The sequence below is a fragment of the Orycteropus afer genome, unplaced genomic scaffold (assembly GCF_000298275.1).
Source record: "Orycteropus afer afer isolate SDZICR_OR568_19922 unplaced genomic scaffold, OryAfe1.0 scaffold00005, whole genome shotgun sequence".
In the NCBI taxonomy this organism is placed as follows: Eukaryota; Metazoa; Chordata; class Mammalia; order Tubulidentata; family Orycteropodidae; genus Orycteropus; species Orycteropus afer.
This window is the reverse complement of record NW_006921592.1, coordinates 25,763,385-25,783,174: the sequence shown is the minus strand read 5'-3', so window position 1 is coordinate 25,783,174 and position 19,790 is coordinate 25,763,385. Positions and strand designations below refer to the sequence as shown.

Genomic DNA, 19,790 nt, shown 5'->3' with positions numbered 1-19,790 from the left:
TTAACCTCTTTGCTTTTAGAGGATAAATATTTTACTCATTTTCTATGCTAGTCTACTGGTATGGAAGGGTCACTTCTGCCAGCTTCTCCTCTTGGAGTTCTCTGTAATCCCCTCCCTGAGCCCATACAGATAAGGAGTGGTGCTCCTTTTTCCACAATCATTGTTGGTGCCAGTGACTCATTCCTTCCCCTAAAATTATTAACAATAGAAAATACACAAAAAGAACAAACAACCAAGTGGGGATCAGAGTATTGGTCACATTGACAGCCCTCAGCACCATGTCACCACCATATATACCCTTTCTTGTCACCTGTGTTGAAGAGCAGGACATAGACCTAAAGCCTCATGGGACTTGTGTCCCTCCCTTCACCTAGACCATGGGGTCCACTGTGGGAGGAGGCTTCTGCAAGCAGGCTCAGACACTTTCTCTGTCAGCCAGGGACCACCTCACACACTCAGTTACTGATAGAAAAGAGGAAGAATGGCCAGGCCCATCTTTGTAGGCCTTGAGCCCAATCCAAGCATGATTCCAACATGAGAGTAGGGAACAGGGGAGCCCCACTGTTCACCGTGCTCTCCCGGGGGTGGGGCATGGTGAAAAAGATACAGTAGAGCCTATTTTTTTGCTTTGGGTTATCATAATCTAACCCCACCCCCCAGTAATGTGGCCCATGGAGCCTCAAGCTCTGGCCTGTTGAGTTAGCTGCTCTCCTCTCGGGACGAGGGAGTAAGGCTAATGCTCCCATCCTTCTTTCCTTTTCTTACTGTTGTTTCTCAAGCCAGATTTCAGAATGTTAAACCACTGCTTTTCAGAGAGGACTTGGCTGAGAAGAAAGCAGTAACCCAGGGAGTTGAGGACAGTGCTTGGTGCTTAGCGATTTCCTGGACCAATGAGACAAATACAGAACTAGATCCAAGCAAAGACAGAGCCACTGCAGGAGGCTTACAACACTCCCGTGCAAACCACATCCCCAGTTCAGAGGAAAGCTCAAGCTTAACATGATCTCAGAGCCCATCCTCCTCTGTTTTCTCTGGCGGAGATGTTAAATGGCAGAGTGCCACTGTGTGAAGTTAACTGGTCCTTACCTTGACCAGAGTACGCTTTCAACAACTGCAACTTCCAGTTTCTGGTATGAGACAAGGGTACTTTACAAAGGCTTTAACTTTTTAGCCTCAATGTATAGGCAGTGGCAGTCAAGAGTAAAATGTACAACTCATGAGAAATTTCTAATTGCCAAAATACCAACCCAAACCTTTTATCTTGTCCCAGGCTTTGAACCAGATCATTCCAATCCAACCCCCTACTGAGCACTTGCATTTCTACCCCAGATATACTGAATCAGAATCTCCATTTGGACAGGATCCCTAAGAATCACTTGTATACATAAGAGTCACCAGGGGATCAGTAAGAATCTGGCCCAGTGGTCCAGATCATGCAGGAGATAGAGCAGCACTGTCTGCAGTTCTCTCTTTGCACCATCCTGTTCGTCATGCGCCAGGGCCTTCCTTTCTCAAAGTCCCTGTGCTCTCTGAGGTCCCTGGCTATACAGATTTCAATGTCTGCAATCCCTGGACACATGGGGGTCTTTGAGAGGCATCCCTTTGAACGCCTGTCATGAGTCAGAGGGCATTGTGAGTTACTTGTCTGAGTCTAACTTGCCTTCCTTGCAAGTTGTACTTCAGTGGATAAGTACAATTTAAACTAACCTTTCACAAACATTTGTGTTGCTTTGAGAACCAGGAAAGAAAAAAATCAAGTCGCTGCTGCCATGGGTTTTGGTTTTGTTCCAGGTCCTACAGAGGTGCCTTTGAGAGCTGGTTTTTGTTCATTCACTTTGGCGGATGGGCTGATATTGCGGCTGAGCAGTTGCTGATCTCAGAAGCCGAACCCCCGGAGGCCCTTCTGTGGCTCCTGGCATTCTCCTCCAGTCCCCACGATGGGAGTCAGCAGAGAGCACAAACCATGGTGGGTGGCAGGGCCCACCACGTGCGGGGTTCTGTCTCAGTCCCGGGAAGCGGTTTAGCCTTCACAAAATCACACACACCACAGCTCTGGGCAGGTGCAGTGTGTGTTGGGATGACATCTGCTAGGGTGATAACTGGCTGCATGCTGCTTCTGCTCACAGACCTTTCTGTGCCTTCAGAGAGCTGAGTGGAGGCAGATGCCCACTCCTGGGGACCTCCAAGGAGATGGATACTGCCATCTGACCTCTTCTGGCTCAGCTGCCAGGTCTGCCCTCACTTCACAGGCATGCCCACCTGGGGCCACTGCCCTTGAGGACTGTCTCTGGTGAGTTGGATGGGGTTCTCGGAGGCGTGCCAACCTGCAGCAGGTCTGGCCCTTAGTCTATGTCCTCTTTCCGACTAGCAGCCTGGCCATCTTGAGTGATTGCTTTCTTGGACCGGGCAGCAAAGCCTCACATTACCAGCTTTGTTTAGAATTCTTACTAAAAGAATCACATGCTATTAACCATTTTGCTTCTGAAAAAGGATTGAGCATTTCCTGAATAACAGCATTTAAGTATAGGACCTGATAACTCTGTGGCAGAGACAGTTGTTATTTTATATGTCGTATAATAATTACAGGAAGTGGTACTTTGATTAAAGGCATTGGCATCTCCCTTGCATACAATTATTTGCTGGTTTTTGAAACTTCAACTGCCAAAGCGTTTTTTGTTTTTTTGCTGATTTTAATAATTAAAGGAAACCAGTTTCATTACGTATGGAGTGATGTTCATATTTGCTTTATATCTTCTGTTGTTTGAAAACATCAGACACTAGTATAAATATGTCTGTGTATTTTATTTGTTTAAAGGCTTGCATGGCAAGGAAAAGGAAATGAGTTTTGCATTTTAAAAAGTTGAAATTTGGTAGTAATTTATTTGGAATCAAAAATAGAATATTTTAAAAAGAAATGATCATAATCCACATATGTATTTGAGTATTGCTGTCTGGTTAAAAAGCCTTCTCTTTTTTCCCCCTTAAAAATACCACAATACACTAATTAAGGAAAAGTTCTAGTTTCTGATTTTCATCATCTTATTTTTAATAATAATTAAATTGCATGAACCACTAGTTTTAATTTCTAAAACTCTCTTATATGTATTTCATATTTGATTCTGAGTAAGCTAAATTGGCAGATATTGATCATAGATCCTCACAAAGGAAGACTCACTTTTGAAATATGGAAAAAGAAGTTGTCTGATAAGATGTGATTTCTAGAAAGTTCTGCATTGGCACATCTTTCTGCTAGCCAGATTTTTTTTTTTTCTTTTTTTTTTTTTAATCTATGCTTAGTCACTTATTTAGGAAAAGCTTAGACATCTTGGGTAAAAATGGATTAACTCGTTCAGAGTCTTTTAGTACCAGCATGTCCGTTTACTTATTAGCTGTGCTATCAGAGGTGGCCATCTGCTTTGTTACTTTATTGGTGAGTGCTTCATATTAATGACTCCAGTGCCACTTCCTTGTTGGTATCCAACCTGAGACATTGATGGATGTGATGTCCAGGACAGCAAGTGGGGCTTCATTTTCCTACTCTAGTTAATAATACATACTGGCTGCCCCCGGGGTTTTGTGAACTTTCATTTAACTGTATCATTCTACTTCTAGGAAGTAGGCTAAGGAAATAATTACTAGAGATCTATAGAAAAATTAATGTACAAGGCTATTCATCACAACATGATTCATAATTGCAAAATGGTAAATGGCTTAAACTTTCAGTGGTAAGGATGTTGGCTAAATTAATTGTGGTATGTCCTAACCATGGAATAGCCTTCTACCATGAAAAACCATATTCTTAAAGAATATGTTCTATAGAAAGAGTAAGTTGTCTATAGTGCATTGTGAAATGAAAAATGTGAGACAAAAAACATTATATATCATGAGTGGTAGCCTCTCAACACATAGAAAAAAGCCAGGAAGTATGAAAACCAAATTATTAACAATGAGTCTCTCTGGGTAATGGAATAATAGATCACTTTTTCTTTTTTTTACTTTTCTCTTTTGTTCAAGTTTCTTACCATGAACATATATAAGTTTGTATAACACAGAATAAAAATATAATACTTTAAAGAGAAAAGAGAAGAAAGTGTACATCTTTCTCCTGAAAAAGTTAGAAAGCATTTAATGTAGTGGTATGTCAAATAGAAGGGAGCTCTGGTAGCATAGTGCCTAAGGCACTTGACTGCTAACCAGAAGGCTGGCAGTTCAAACCCACCAGCCACTCCTCAGAAGGAAGATGGGGCAATCTACTTCCGTAGTGATACTGCCTCAGAAACCCAAAGAGGGGTCGACGGCATATAACAACAACAACATGTCAAATAGAAGCTTAGGGACATGGAATGCATTGGAAGGGAAGGACTGAGACAAAATAGAAGGGAAGAAGACCAAGTCTCAGGAATATTGGACAAAGATACAAAATCAAAAAACAGCCAAGACAGTGGGGTATAAAGGCATAACCTCCTGGGTGCAGACATTTTTACAGACACAGTTCAATGGCAAGATGGTCATGGGCCCCTGTAGATCCAGTCAGATGATGACCACCCCCGTCCGGCCCGGCCCGAGAAGAGGTAGTGAGAGGGTGTTCTTCTCCTGTTGGTACAATGCCAGTCTCTGTGGAGGAACGCCATGTTGCAGTTTCTCACGGTCTCGCGTTGGGGTCAGAAGAGCTCACACAGCACGCCTAGTGTACTGGAGTTTATGACAGCCTTCATTCAATGGGGTCTTAACTTACTGACTTGCACAAAATCTATAAACTCGGTCATGGGAATTCTCAGAATAGGGTGAAGTATTCTTTCAAAGATGATAGAACATAGCTGTTCATGAATTCCATGTGGCATTTTGGACCTGTAACTTTTGGTTTTTGCTTTGTTTTCTAAGTCCTAACTTGATGTACCATTCCTGTAGCAAGCAGAAGTCTCAGCATGAAATAAATATTTTTATGCAAAAACAACCCACAGGCCTGTAACAATTGCCATTAATTATGTGGATTCCACAGACCTTTGACCTCTCTTTAAGCTTTAAACATATGTGAACAGACTATTTCAGTGTCTATTTAAAATAAAGCAAATGTGGGGTATGTATGCATATATATTTTTCCAAAAAAAAATAAAAAAATCACAAAAGACAGAAGGAAAGCCTGCATCCTTATCAGGACACTGGCTCAGTAGAGGTCCATCGCTTGGGGCTTTGATTGATTTGTGGCTGCGATAGGACAATGAGTCTTCAAGGAGCTTTTTGTTCTTTTTCCCACAGTGTAAAAATCTGACTGCATTCTGCTGAGGACTTTTCTTGCTTTCCTTTCATTGGAAAAAAAAAAAAAAGAAGAAGAAAAAGGAAAAAAAATCAGTTCCTGGCATGGTGCCCTGGCTGCTTAGTGAGCAAGACCAAAGACAGTCCAGAAATTTCCATTAGGCCCATTTGAGTTTGTGTGGAGCAGTGTGTCAACTCAGATGTGGGCCGCTCTGCCTCCCCTCCCTCGGGCACCAGGCCTCTCTTCAAAGTACTGAATAAATCCTAGAGATATGCAGGTCCCCTTCTGCCAGAATCTCTTACCCTTTGAAATTACACCCTGCAGGTAGAGGTGAAGGTGGTGATCGGTCGCCTCCTGAAGCTGTTCAGGAGTCCAACCCTCTCAGGCCAGGATCTACAGACAGCAGCTGGTGAGGACAGAGAAGGAGACCCCAGGCCTCTGGCATGTCAACGGCTGGTCAGGCACCTCCTCCTGAGCTTCCTGCTCTGGGCTCCTAGAGGCCACACCATCGCCAGGGAAGTCATCACCCTTGTAAGTCTCCCCTTCTCTGGCATCCCCCTTCTCACCTGCACTCCAGATAAAAGGTGGGTTACCTGCCCAAGGGTCCCAGCCTCTGCAGAGTGTTATGTTCCACAGAGCTGCCCCAACATGGATGGATAGGGAGTTTCACCACTGAGGTGCAACCTTGAGCCTGCCCTGCGCAACACCTTTATGTTATAAAAGAGAAAACAGGCTCAGGGAAAGGGGGTGACTTCTGGGCCACAAAGCTTGCTGCCAGGGCTGATTGTAAAAGCCAAGTCCCCTGTCTCCCTGTATTGTTCTCTCAATTTTCGTGCACTACCTCCTCCGCACGCCACCCCCAGGAAAAGCAGCCACCTTGTGGTTCAGGCCTGGTGTTAATCTCAGAGAAATCCTCAGAAGCCCAGGGAACATGGGTGTAAAGAATAGTCCACGTCAAAAAGATCTCCAATGTGCTGGCTCTGCAAGTTTTTACTTTTGTTTCTACTTGTTTTACTTTTTATTGACATATACATACAACTGGACAGAGTTTCACAAATCAAAACACCTATGCTGCCAGCAACCAAATAAAGAGCGCAATGTTTCAAGCACCAAGAAGCCCCCTCCTACTCCCTTCCTGAGAAGGTCCTGTTTTAATGGGAGTGTGACTATAGGGAAAGTCTCAGTGACAAATGACCCACCGTGCCAAGAATCATCACCTAGGTGGTTCTTATATTGGTGAGAACAGTCGGTATGGGCAGGCTCAGCCTTGGGAGCCAGCAGGGAGCCATTCGATCCCTTCTCACGTGCTGTGTTTTGGTCTAAACAGAGCCTTCCTGGGAGCCTGCAGGGCGACTGAGCACAGAACAGGATTCTCCTGTCATGCACTGGGCACCAGCTCCTCTGAGCCCAGCCCAGCACCAGGAGAATGCTTCTGTTCTTGGTCATGTGCTTTTATTTAGAAAAAAGCACACTTACTCACTTCCAAACCCATTTGTGGTGAGAGAACTCCACAGGTGAGAGCTAAAAATATCCATAGAACTTGGTATCAACCAGCTTTATCTCTGGTTTAAGTTACAATAACTGCTGTCAGCTAGTGGTTGCTGTGAAAAAATGTAATCTCTCCCTTTTCACTTAGTCTGTGTCCTTGCAGGTAGGGGTAAAGATGCTCCCGGAGTCTCCTAGGTAAGACCAGGAGGTCAGCAGAGGAGATGCCTTCCTGCTGGGGGACTTAGAGGGGGGTCTGCTTGCTGAAGAAAGCAGCAGGGTTGGTTGGAGGTCACCTGCATCTTCACCTGAACCAGGCCCCTCCCCTAAGGGTCCCCAGGCAGACAGACAGCCTCTGTCATCCTGGGACTTTGGCCCAAATTGCAGCATGGCAGCCTGGCCCTCATGGCAGTGAGTGGGCGGGCATTAAACTCTAAGCCTTACGGTTGGAGGGTGGGGGTGTGGGACCCATGTCAGAGGGAGTTGGTCAGGGTCAGGGGTGGCTGAGTAGAAGAGTCCTTTCTATCAGCCTTGTGGAGGGAAGGTGTCTTGTGAGAAAGAAGATGGAGACGTTGATAATAAGAAAGACATTCATGAGAGATACTCGCTCTTTCTCTCTCAGGAAAGCCTCCGCCTGACCTTAGGGAAGGAAGAAGTACCCAAGGCAAATAAGGAGAACTGGTGGGATTCTTTCCCATACTGGCCTCTTTGTCTATCTTTCCCCAAAAGGCTTTGCTTGTATAGAATAGGGCCCAATTGGTGTCTTAAAACGTAACCGGTCAGTTGTTACGTTATTGCTTCTTTGTGTGGCCCAAATTGCAGCATGGTGGCCCGGCCCTACACACATAGAGCACAAGTTTTGTAGGTCTCTCTTGGTCAATATCCCACACAACGTGTTTGCTCAGTGACTGTGTTTAGTGAGATATAGGAGATGTTAGGATATCCCTCATAGAACCAGGGTTAGAAGCTGAACTCAGCTGATGCAGCTTCCAGAGGAGGGCCCCAACGTGGGAGAAAGCAAAGTAAGGAGGTGCCTGGAGACCCCAGGGTCAACCCAGGCACTTCCTGTCATTTGGTCTGTGCTCTTGGGCAACACCTATGACTTATGTGTCCTGGGCCCTTCACCTGTGACTTGAAGGAGCTGTCAGGACAACCTCTTCAGCTCTTTGAGCTTTAATTTTCTGTGATTCTGGGACATTTTGTGTTTGACCTGGCTGCCTGGAGTCGCTTTTCACATGGTTTACATCCTGAGACATCATTCATTATCACTAAATCATCAGGGCAGGGATTGCTCTGAGGGGAGGGTGGTGCAGTCCCAGCCCTCAGGACCTGATGGAGCTGTGGCCATATGACCTTTGCCCTGCTTTCATAGGAGCAGTGAGCAGCCATTTTTTACTTTTTTTTTTTTTTTTTTTCAGTTTCAGTTTAGCCCTGAAAATGGCCTTAAACAGAGTGGCTAACAGAATTTAACTTTTCCCAGTCTTGGTACATTCAGGTTAAATCAGGACATAGTAAGAGTCAATTGTAAGAACAGGCAGTCCACGGTTACGAATGAGATCCATTCCTAACTGTCTTTAAGTTGGACCAAGTGCATACAGCTCTTATTTAGCCTTACTTTAATGCAAGAAAAAGGATCTCTGGTGGTTCTGTGATTAAGGCATTGGGTTGCCAATCAAATGGTTGGCGTGTCAAATCCGCCAGCTGCTCCACAGGAGAAAGAAAAGGCAGTCCGCTTCCATAAAGATTTACAGCCTTAGAAACCCCATGGGGTTGCTATGAGTCTGAATCAATTTGATGGTACTTGATGGTAGTGAGTTTGGTTTTTTGGTTAGGGGCTGGTTCAGTCCTTTCAAAGTGAAGGCATATTTACATAAATGCCTTGACACTACACTACCAGAGCTCTTTATAATGCTATAGAGAAGACCAGTTAATACAACTGTTATTCAAATTTATGCACCAACCACTAAAGCTAAAGATGAAGAAATTGAAGATTTTTACCAACTTCTGCAGTCTGAAATTGACCAGACATGCAATCAACATGTATTGATAATTACTGGTGATTGGAATATGAAGTTGGAAACAAAGAAGCAGCATTGGTGGTTGGAAAACATGGTGAAAGAAATGACACTGGAGACCACATGATAGGTTATTGTGAGACCAATGATCTGTTTATTGCATATACCTTTTTTCAACAACATAAATGGGGACTATATATGTGGACCTTACCAGATAGAATACACGGGAATCAAATCGACTATATCTGTGGGAAGAGGTGATGGAGAAGCTAATATCATCAGATAGAACAAGGCCAGAGCTGACTAGGGAAAGATTATTAAGTCCTCATATGTAAGTTCAAATTGAAGCCGAAGAAAATTAAAACAAGTCCACGAGAGCCAAAATATGACCTTGATTATATTCCACCTGAATTTAGAAACCATCTGAAGAACAGATTTTACTCATTGAACACCAATCACCAAAGACCAGATAAGTTGTGGGATGATATCAAGAACATATGATACATGAAAAAAGCAAACTAAATTCATTGCAGTTGAGTCGGATCTGACTCAGAGCAACCCCTCCTGGGGTTTCTGAGGAGGTATCACTACGGAAGTAGATAGTCCAACCTTCCTTCCAAGGAGTGGCTGGTGGGTTTGAACCATCAGTCTTCTGGTTAGCAGTCAAGTGCCTTAGGCAGTACGCTACCAGAGCTCCCTGCTCTTGGATGGAGAGTAGCTAAAACAAATGGAAGAAATGCTTAAGTAAAAGATCTGAACAGAATATTTCAAAGGTCAGCTCAAGAAGACAGAGTAAAGTATTATAACAAAATGTGCACAATACCTGGAATTAGAAAACCAAAAGAGAAGAACATGCTTAGCATTTCTTCAAGCTGAAAGAACTGAAGGAAAATTCAAGCCTCAAGTTGTAATACTGAAGGATTCTGTGAACGAAATACTGAACAATACAGGAAGCATCAAAGGAAGATGGAAGACATACACAGAGTCACTATACGAAAATTGGTCAATATTCAACCATTTCAGCACCACCATTTAACCACAGCACCACCAATTGTTGTTGTTGTTGTTGTTGTAATGTGCTGTCGAGTTGGACATGACTCATAGCGACCCCTCCTTGGGTTTATAAGGCAATATCACTACGGATCTGGTGGCATAGTGCCTAAGGCACTTGACTGCAAACCAGAAGGCTGGTGGTTCAAACCCACCAGCCACTCCTCAGAAGAAAGGTTGGGCAGTTTACTTCCATAGTGATACTACCTCGGAAACCCAAGGGAGGGGTTGCTATGAGTCAGGTCTGACTCGAAGGCACATAACAACAATAACAACATCACTACGGAAGTAGATTGCCCAACCTTTCATCCGAGGAGTGGCTGGTAGGTTTGAACCACCAGCCTTCTGGTTAGCAGTCAAGTCCCTTAGGCACTAAGCTACCAGAGGTCCTAGCACCAGAGCTCCCTTGTATTTACACAGATCTATAATATGTCTACATGTAGCTACCTATATCCATATTAAGCTAAAGATGAGTTTATACTGATATGTGCAACTCTAATATATGACCACATGTATCATTCTAGCCTCCTCTTCTTCCTTATGTGTAATTTCCCACTCTAAGAATGAGAAATCTGGTTCCAAACTGCCATCCACTTAATTAATTGTGTAGTTTCCGTATATATGTAAGGACTTCTGGTGGCATAGTTGGTAAGGCATTTGGGTGCTAACCAGAAGGTCAGTGGTTCAAACCCACCAGCTGCTCCGTGGGAGGAAGATGAGGCAATCTACTTCTGTAAAGATTCACAGCCTTGGAAACTCAGTGACGGTCGTTTTGCATTGGAATCAACTCAATGGCAGTGGGTTTTGTTTTTTTTTTTTCAAGTATGTATAAAGTGGTTTCAGAATTGTTAGATGTACCCCATGAGAAATAACTTTTATCAATTAGAGTACATTGTTTCTGTACAGTACCTTTGTCTTCAGTCATACAGTCTCCATTCATTTCCAAAGTTACTAAGGTCAACACCTTAGTACCCACTTGCAGTAGTTAAGGTTGTGACAGCTGGTGGTAGTTATTCCCCATGATGAGACTGGCAATCGACTCCATAGAGGGATCTACCACAAGCAACTGAGTAGCTGCTTTAGGGATGTGGTCTGCTTCGCTTTGGGAACAGTCTCTAGCTTATGGCATGCTTGAACCCTGCATGTAGCCATGGCATTGTTCAGCAGTCTGCCATGCTCTGCCAATCTTGGGACTTTCAATGGGTTTGAATTAATGCCCTGCCATGTGGTTAGGTAATATCGGGATTGTGCTTGGTTACTTGTCGACCTTGGGTTTGTCAGCCTCAGCACCCAGCAGCTGATTGAAGAAAAGCCTCCAGCTTCAGTGGGCCAGGAGCAGGAGACAGAGCTGAAGCCCAAGGTTGAGGGGCTTTCACCCAGCCCCTAGAGCCTGGCACTTTGAACTTGGACTTAAAGCCTCCAAAATTGTAAGAATAAACCTCTGTTTGTTAAAGCCATCCCATTTGTGTTATATTCTTGTCAGCGTGTTACTAGGTAACCAGAACACAACTCATTTCAGTGAAGTTGTTCATACATTGGTATGTATGAAATGTTTCATACACTGTTTCATATATTTCCTGTAGATTCTGTTGTCACACTCTGCATTCCATCCTGGGAATCTCCCCTACCTCCTAAGTGATTTTTTAGAGTTTGCATATAGTTAAGTTTACTCTGTGCAATGGAGATCTATGGGTTTTAACTAATGTCGTGTGTTCCCCATTATAGCATCACACAATAACTGCACCATTCTAAAAAACTCCTATTCAATACCACCCTCTATCAGAACTGCTAGCAACCTCTTATCTGTTTACCATCTCCATAGTTTTACATTTTCCAGAATGTCATATAAATGGAATCATATAATATGTAGTTTTTCAGATTGGTTTAGCAATATGCATTTCAGATGCATTTGTGTCTTGTTGTGGCTTGATTGCTTGTCTCTTTTTACTGCTGAATAATAGCTCATTGTATGGTTGTATAACAGTTTATACGTTTGCCTACTGAAGGGCATCTTGGTTGCTTCCAGTTTTTGGCGATTATAAATAAAGCTGTAATAAACATTCATGTCCAGGTTTTTGTGAGGATGTATGTTTTCAACTCATTTGGGTAAATACTTAGGAGAGTGAGTGCAGGACTGTAGGGTAAGACTATGATTAGTTTTGCAAGAAGCTGCCAGTCTTCCAAAGTGGCTGTACCATTTTTGCATTTCCATAAGCAATGCATGAGAGTTCCTGTTCCTCTGTATCCTTGCTTGCCATTGGTATTGCCAGCTTTTTGGATTTAGCCATTCTAAGAGATGTGGAAGGAGCTCTGGTGGTGTAGTGCCTAAGGTATTTGACTACTAACCAGAAGCCTGGTGGTTCAAATCCACCACCTGCTCCTTGGAAGGAAGATGGGGCAATCTACTTCTGTAAAGATTTACTGCCTTGGAAACCCAATGGGGGTTGCTATGAGTTGGTATTGACTTCATGGCAGTAAGTTTGGTTTTTGTTTTAATAGATGTGTAGTGACATCTCATTGTAGTTCTGCTGTTGTTTTTAAGTGATCTGAGCGTACTGAAATTTTACAGATGAAATGATTTAGTGCCTTGATTTGCTTCAAAATAATCCAGTAAGGAAGGGGGTATAGACTGAAACAAAATTGGCCATGAGTTACTTGTTGTAGTTAGGTGATGAGTACATGGGGGTTCTTTATTTCTGCCTTTGTTTTAATGAAAAGTTAAAAAGAAAAAGAAAGAGAAAGGCAGCCTTCATTCATCTGACACTTCCTCTCTCCCCAAAGCTGGCAGATTCCCCCATGGGATGGGTGGTAATTTCTGGTTTCTGCTGTAGCTTTATGAGAGCGGGAGTAGATAATGGGAAGGGAGAGATGTGTGTCCAGAAGAAGGCAGGGCAGACAATACACTCTGTGAATTCCTTTAGGAGAGCGGCTCTTGTGTGAGAAGAGCCAACTTTGAAGGTGAAATGGGGGGAATCTTTGTAGTCAGACTCTGTGACCTTGGATATCCCTTTACTTTGCAAACAGTGCCTCACTTCCCCAGTGCCACCACCTCCCTCCACCCCCCAGAGGGGAGGGCATGGGCAAGGTCACCAGTGAGCTCAACTTTGGCAGCGAAGAGGCTCCCAGGGTCTTCTGGGTTGGAGCCTGGTTGTGTGCCTCCTGTTCCCCATTGTTCCATCGTGGCTCTGGCCCTTTTTCTTTGAATTCTTTGGGCTTGGGTAGGCTGTGAGCTCAACAAGGGAAGCCAAGTGGAGGGCTCCCCTGGCCAGAAGGTGGGAGAAAGCTCCTCCCCTTAACCCCTTAGGCTGGGAGAGTCCTAGCTCCCCTCTGCTTTCCCCTTGGCATGGTACAGAAGAGTGTGGGCCAGGGTGTTGGGTGGACCAGGGACCAAATCTTCATAGTGGGTGACCTTAAGTAATTTATTTAACCTCTTTGAACCTCATTTTCTCACTGATGAAATAGAGAAAATAATTGACTGCTTTCTCAGAGGTCCAAGGAGGCTATCTGTATTGAGTGCCCAGCACTGCACTGGGCCCATTTGAGGCATGCAGAGAATGTAAGCCCCTTCCTGTCTTCTTTACTCATCTGGAAACAGTAGGGCTTATGCACTCCTCAGGTAATGTCCGATTTATAAGCAATTCCTATTTTTTCCTTAAAAAAAAAAATACACTGCTATCCAGTCAATTCTAACTCAAAATGACCTTTTAGGACACAGTAGAACTGCTCCATAGGGTTTCCAAGGCTGTAAATCTTATGGAAACGGACTGCCTCGTCTTTCTCTGACAGGGTGCTTAGTGGGTTCAAACCACCAACCTTTTGGTTAGCTGTCAAATGCTTTAACCACCATACTACCAGAGCTCCTTGTGGTGGTTGTTAGGTGCCATTGAGTTGGCTCTGACAACATAGCAACTCCATGTACAACAGAATGAAACACTTCCCAGACCCTGCACCATCCTCACTATCTTGGCTCTGCTTGAGCCCATCATTGAAGCCCTTCTAGCAATCCATATTTTTGAGGGTCTTCCCCTTTTTGCTGACTTTGCCTAGCATGATATCCTTCCATAGGGACTGGTCCCTTCTGACAAGATGAGAAAGTACATAAGATGAAGTAGGGCTATTCTTGCTTCTAAGGAGCATTCTGACTGTACTTCTTCCAAGACAGATTTGTTCATTCTTCTGGCAGTCCATGATATTTTCAGTATTCTTCACTGGCACCACAGTTAAAATGCGTCAATTCTTCTTCAGTCTTCCTTATTCATTGTCCAGCTTTCATATGCATATGAGGCTATTGAAAATATTATTGCTTGAGTCAGCTGCACCTTAGTCTTCAAAGTGGCATCTTTGCTCTTTAACACATTAAAGAGGTCTTTTGCAGCAAAATTGCCCAGTGCAACATGTCATCTGATTTCTTGACTGCTGGGTCCATGGGCATTGATTATGGATCCAAGTAAAATGAAATCCTTGACAAACTTTAACCTTTTCTCCATTTATCATGATATTGCTTATTAGTTCAGTTTTGAGAATTTCTGTTTTCTTTATGTTGAGGAGTAATCCATACTGAAGTCTTCAGTCTTTGTAAGTGCTTCAACTCTTCTTCACTTTCACCAAACAAGGTTGTATCATCTGCATATCGCAAGTTGTTAATGAAATGAGTCTTCCTACAATCCTGATGCCACATTCATTTTCATATAGTCCAGCTTCTTGGATTATTTGCTCAGCATACAGATTGAATAAGTATAATGAAAGGATACAACCCTGATGAACACTTTTCCCAATTTTAAACCATGGCGTATCATCTTGTTCTGTACAGTTTCCTCATGAGCACAATTAGCTGTTCTGGAATTCCCATTCTTCATAATGCTGTCCATAATTTCTTATGTTCTACAGAGTCAAATATCTTTGCATAATCCATAAAACACAGGTGAACATATTTCTGATATTCTTTGTTTTCAGCCAAGATCTATCTGACATCAGCAATGATATCTCCCATTCTATGCCTTCTTCTAAGGACTTTGGTGGCATAGTGATAAAACATTGGGCTGCTAACCAGAAGATTGGTGGTTCACACACACCAGCTGCTCTGTGGGAGGAAGATGACGCAGTCTGCATCTGTAAGGATTTACAGCCTTGGAAACCCTCTGGGGGCAGTTCTACTTTGTCCTACAGGGTCACTATGAGTCAGAATCAACTCCATGGCAGTGGGTTTGGTTTTTTGGTTTTGTGTAAATACATGGTTTAGGATATACACACTTACCATCTTACTCTGTCAGCTGAAAGGGCCTAAAAGCAACAACAGCCCAGTAGAAATGAGCATATCAAGTGCACAGATCTTATTTTCTAATACCGCTCTTTGGAGAAATGGCTGATTCTAGGACTAGGGCAGGAAATGTACAAGATGAGCCTGGTGCATCTTGTCATACTAGAAACAAAAAGGGAGTGCTAAAAAAACAAAGAGCTTCTGAAGGAGCTCAGTGACCAGGAATGGAACTATTTGAGCAACAAAATTAATGAAGCACCATGGGATTGTTACCTACAGTATTAATAAATATCAGGAGCCCATACTGATATAAATGTTTGAGTAAATAAATGGGAGGGATTAGACAAATCTCTTGTGCCAAAGAATTCCAGACAATGTATGTTGAGCCTCTGCTATTAGGGAGGTGGAGTAGAACTCTCTACCTCTTAAGTGTGGGTTGTGCACAGTGAATTATTTCCACAGAGAAAAGTACAGAAAAGAGGAAGGAAAAAAGAGTAACTTTAGAGTAGAGAAGCCTGACCAACATTAGTTCAGCCAGGTGATCAAGGTCCATATCAACAGTGCTAAGTCATATTGACAGCATGTACCCTTGATAGGATTGTGATGAGAATGGCACTTGACCTCTGTGGTCTTCCTCCTGAAACCCAAAACCCAAGTCGCACCATGAGAAAAACATTAGACCCCAATGGAGAGACATTTGACAAAACACTTGATCAGTGACAACAATGGACTGTGAAGGTCATTGAAAACAAGAAAAGTCTGAGAAGCTGCCATAGCTAAGAGGAGCCTAAGACAACATGACGACTAAATGTGAACAGGAAAGGGATGTGAGGGGAAAACAGGAAATCAGAATAAAGTTTGGACTTCGGTTAATAGTAATGTGTCAGTACTGCTTTATTGATTATTACAAATGCTCTGTACTGGTTTAAGAAGTGAATATTAGAAGAGACTGGTATAGGGGAAGGCGGGGGAGAAAGAGAGAGACCCCCCCCCCCTCAGGCCACAGAGAGGCTGCTGTGAATAAGGAGTCCTGCAGCCAGATCATGTCTTGAAAATCAAGTTAGCTACTGTGTGGGCCACACACCATCCAGCCCCAGCCATACACACCCACGCTGCTGGTCTAACCAGGGGCTGAGGAAGCATGGAAAAATCCCAGTGCTTCCTCATTAAATTGCTAAGCCAGTTTAGCTGTGAAGAATACAGAGAAGAAATGCATTAAAGAATTAAACATCAGTATTTCTCTAAATGTGTTGCCTTCTGATACAGACAGAAAGCCTCCTGGGCCCCTCAGAGAGCCTGCTGGGTGCCCATGCCTGGCCCCTGTGTGTGTTGACAGGCTCTGCTGCTAACAGCGATGACAACACTGGCTCAGGCACTGCCACCCTGACCCTGCGTCCTCCTCCCTCCCCAGAGCTCTCTGTCCTTTGCCCTTCTCCCATCCACCCACAGCTTAAGCTCGGGATATCATAGAAGTGTCTGTGATCCACCCCAACCACAGGGGTGAGAGAACCAAGGCTTCCAGTGGGTTCATTCCAGTTTGGCCCCTGCTGAGAATTTGCATTTGCACCCCATATATAAGAATCAGAATCTCCATGTGTACGTAAGATTCACCTGGAGATCTTGTTAAAATGCAGAGTTGGCAGAGGCCACTGCCTCATCAGAGCCTCCAGGGCCTTCTCCAAGCAGCCCCACTTCAAAGATGCCCTATCCCCAGGCCTAACCAGCCTAGTCTAAGTGTACCTTCCACACCTCAGCCAGCGGCTCTATAGCTTCCCCAGCAAACATCAAGCAGCAATGGGGCCTTCTGAAACTTTCCTCACAACCCCCTGCTCCTTCCCTCTCTGGCTGCTGGCTCTCTGGCCTCGCTCACTTCTCCTGGGTTTACTGTCTGTTTGCCCTCCTCACCCTTAGTTCTTTGATGAGTGTGAGGTCAAAGTAGCCAGTTTGTTTGGAGTCCTTCTGCCCTGAGTTCGTGTTTTTCCTTCTCCTCCTTCTGTCTTCTGTTGCTGGACCACAGCAGTAACAGCTAAAAGGTGGCAGAAATCTGGACTATAGAGTTCAGTTCTATAGTTGCTGGACTGAAAAGGAATTTAATTCACTCTGTAGACCCACACCAGCCAAGCCCAACAGGATGTGGGTTTGCCTTCATTAGCTGAACTGAGATGAGTTTCTATAATGGTTAAGAGACCTTTGAGTGAACAGTGGGGAGTTGAGTTGCCTTATAAAGGAAATGTGAGGTTAGATCAGCTGTCTTCTGTAGTGCCTGTAATGGCACAGCCCTGCGTTGGCTTGGGAGAGCCCTTTGATCACCAGGCACAGCTGCTGTGAACAGGAATAGAGCCTTCGCCACTTGGGCTCCACGTGTCCAAGGGAGATGCACATCCGGCAAAGGTCGTGTCTGGCATGGTGTGCGTGAGACTTCTGTGTAGAACCAAGGGGTGACAATACCAACCAGGGGCCCAGGCTGCACAGCGTTTGCTCCCTCGAGCAGAGCCTGGCTCAGCCTGGGTAGCCCTGGCCAACTCGGCTTCATGAGCTCCAGCACTACTTCCAAGCAAGTGAGTGGCCAGGGAGAGCTGGCACTAGGAAGTGTGAGCGGTCACTTATACTTGGCATCATGCCCCATACAACCCATTGCGCCCATAGCATGTGGTCTGTGAGAGGCCTTTCCCCTGACACATAGTCTGAGGGAGGAAGAAGACCCTGATACCAGAGCAGCTGGTCACCCAAACAGAAGGGCCCAATGAGGAATCCTGAGGAAGTGGACAGGACTGCCATGGCTAACTAAATGTTGCCCTGAGGCTGCTATGTGAACTGACCCACAGAAAGCAGATGTGTAGGTTACTTTTTCGAAAACTTATTGTTGTTAGCTGCTATCTAGTCAGCCCCCAACTCCTGCTGACCTCATGCACAACAGAACAAAACACTGCCCTGTCCTACGATCGGTTCAGAAACGTAGGGCTTAAAGCTAAACCAAAACCACACTCACTGCCATTGAGTCAGATCCTTCTCATAGCGACCTCTCCTTGGGTTTCTGAGGTGGTATCACTACAGAAGTAGATTACCCAGTCTTCCTTCCGAGGAGTGGCTGGTGGGTTTGAACCACCAGCTTTCTGGTTAGCAGTCAAATGCCTTAGGCAGAATGCCACCAGAGGTCCCAGGGCTTAAAGCTGCTTGTGTCATAAATCACAGATTCCTCACACAGCTAAATTGTTGTGAGAGTCTCACCCCTACCTCCTCTTTTCTCAACTGAAATTCCCAGGGAAATACTTATGGGTCCCAACAGCCAAGAACAAACACCTTGAGGCTGTGTTTATAAGAACCAACAATTCCTGTGTTTCCTCCTTCCCTGTGAGAATCAGGTGTTACAGCCTTAGATGCCTATTAAAAAAAAAAAAAAAGTGGGCTGGACCACTCGCCTGAGAAGGCCATATACAAGCTGTGTGGAAACAGGTGGTACCTCCCTTTGGCATTTCCACTTCTCATGTGAGTGCAAGGCTTTGCAGAAAGTCAAGCCACAGCATGTTGGTTTGCCTTCTCTCCCCGCTGCAAACAGTCCCAAAGCTTATGGTGGCATCTAGCCAGTGCTCGTCTCAGGACAGCCTCCTCTGTAGCCTTGTGGCTAACACCATTCCCAGTGCACTGAACCTCAGTGCAGGAGAGAGTGATCGTTAGGCAATCACTCTGCTAACTTCAGAGCCAGCCTGGGAAAACAGACTTGCTTTGCTAATCACCTTGAGGGCGAAAGAAGAGACCTCAGTGCTGTACTTCAGAGCTAATAAAAATGTGGCTAATTTTCAGCGACAGGGTACAAGTGGAACAGAAAATGTCTGGGAAATGTTTTAACTTGCCTGCTCACTCTCCTCATTGTAGATGGCTCAAACTGAAGAGATAACCCACGAGATCATTGGCTTCCTTGACCAGACACTATACAGATGGGATCAGCTTTGTGTCGAAGCCCCTAAATCTGGAAGAGTGGCCAGACAGCTCCTCGCAGAGCTGCGGACTCAAGTGGACCACGTGGAGGCTCAGGGAGGCCCTGGGACAGTTTAGGAGTTTGTGCAGTAAGTGCCCTCTCTGAGCTGTGAGGATAAGCATTACCTCTCGGGGAGCATGCATTGCACAAAACAGGAAGATGGGTGCTTCAGCTCAAAGTGGATTATGCCTTCAGCATTCCCTCTACCTGCTTAGGTAGGACATTAGAGAATCACTGAAGAAAAGTTTAGAGAGAAGTGATTTTTTTTTTTTTGCCCTTTTTTCCCTGTATCAAGCCAAGATGCACAATCATTATTTGAGTATTTCTAAGCCTTTGCACCAAGAAATTGGTGCTGAATCACTGATGAATTTAGAAAGTAACTGAGCCCTTTCCACAAGTCTCCATTTTTGTTTTTCAGGTTTTTTTTAAGAAATCAGGTAATTGCTATTGTTATTTTATTTGCGCCAGAGGGATCTGAGGCTTTCTTTGTATAAGATAAAGCTAGACTCTCCTGCTTTCCTAAAAAATTCTTTCTCCAAAAGAGTCAAGATCCTTCAAGTTTCCCTTGAGTCTCCCCGACCTGCCCAAGGGGAAGCAGAACACACCCAAGCCAGTGACAAGGGGAGGTGACGGGCCACTGGGCAATGGTGGACACATTTGCATACCCTCTGAGAGCGGCACCCCTTAGGGAGAAAATAAAGCCAGTATGAACGCTAACCCTTTTTGGTTTGCATTTTGCTAAATAGTGACAGC

General features: G+C 44.4%; 1 protein-coding gene across 1 annotated transcript in view; it reads left to right on the top strand.

Moving 5' to 3' along the window:
* FANCC (FA complementation group C) overlaps positions 1–19,114 on the top strand; it is a 208,014-nt gene extending 188,900 nt beyond the window's left edge. The window contains exons 12-14 of the mRNA XM_007939843.1: positions 1,792–1,966; positions 5,579–5,785; positions 18,935–19,114. Coding sequence (XP_007938034.1) covers positions 1,792–1,966; positions 5,579–5,785; positions 18,935–19,114 — 562 coding nt within the window. The remainder of the gene's footprint in view (positions 1–1,791; positions 1,967–5,578; positions 5,786–18,934) is intronic.
* Positions 19,115–19,790: the final 676 nt, after the last annotated feature.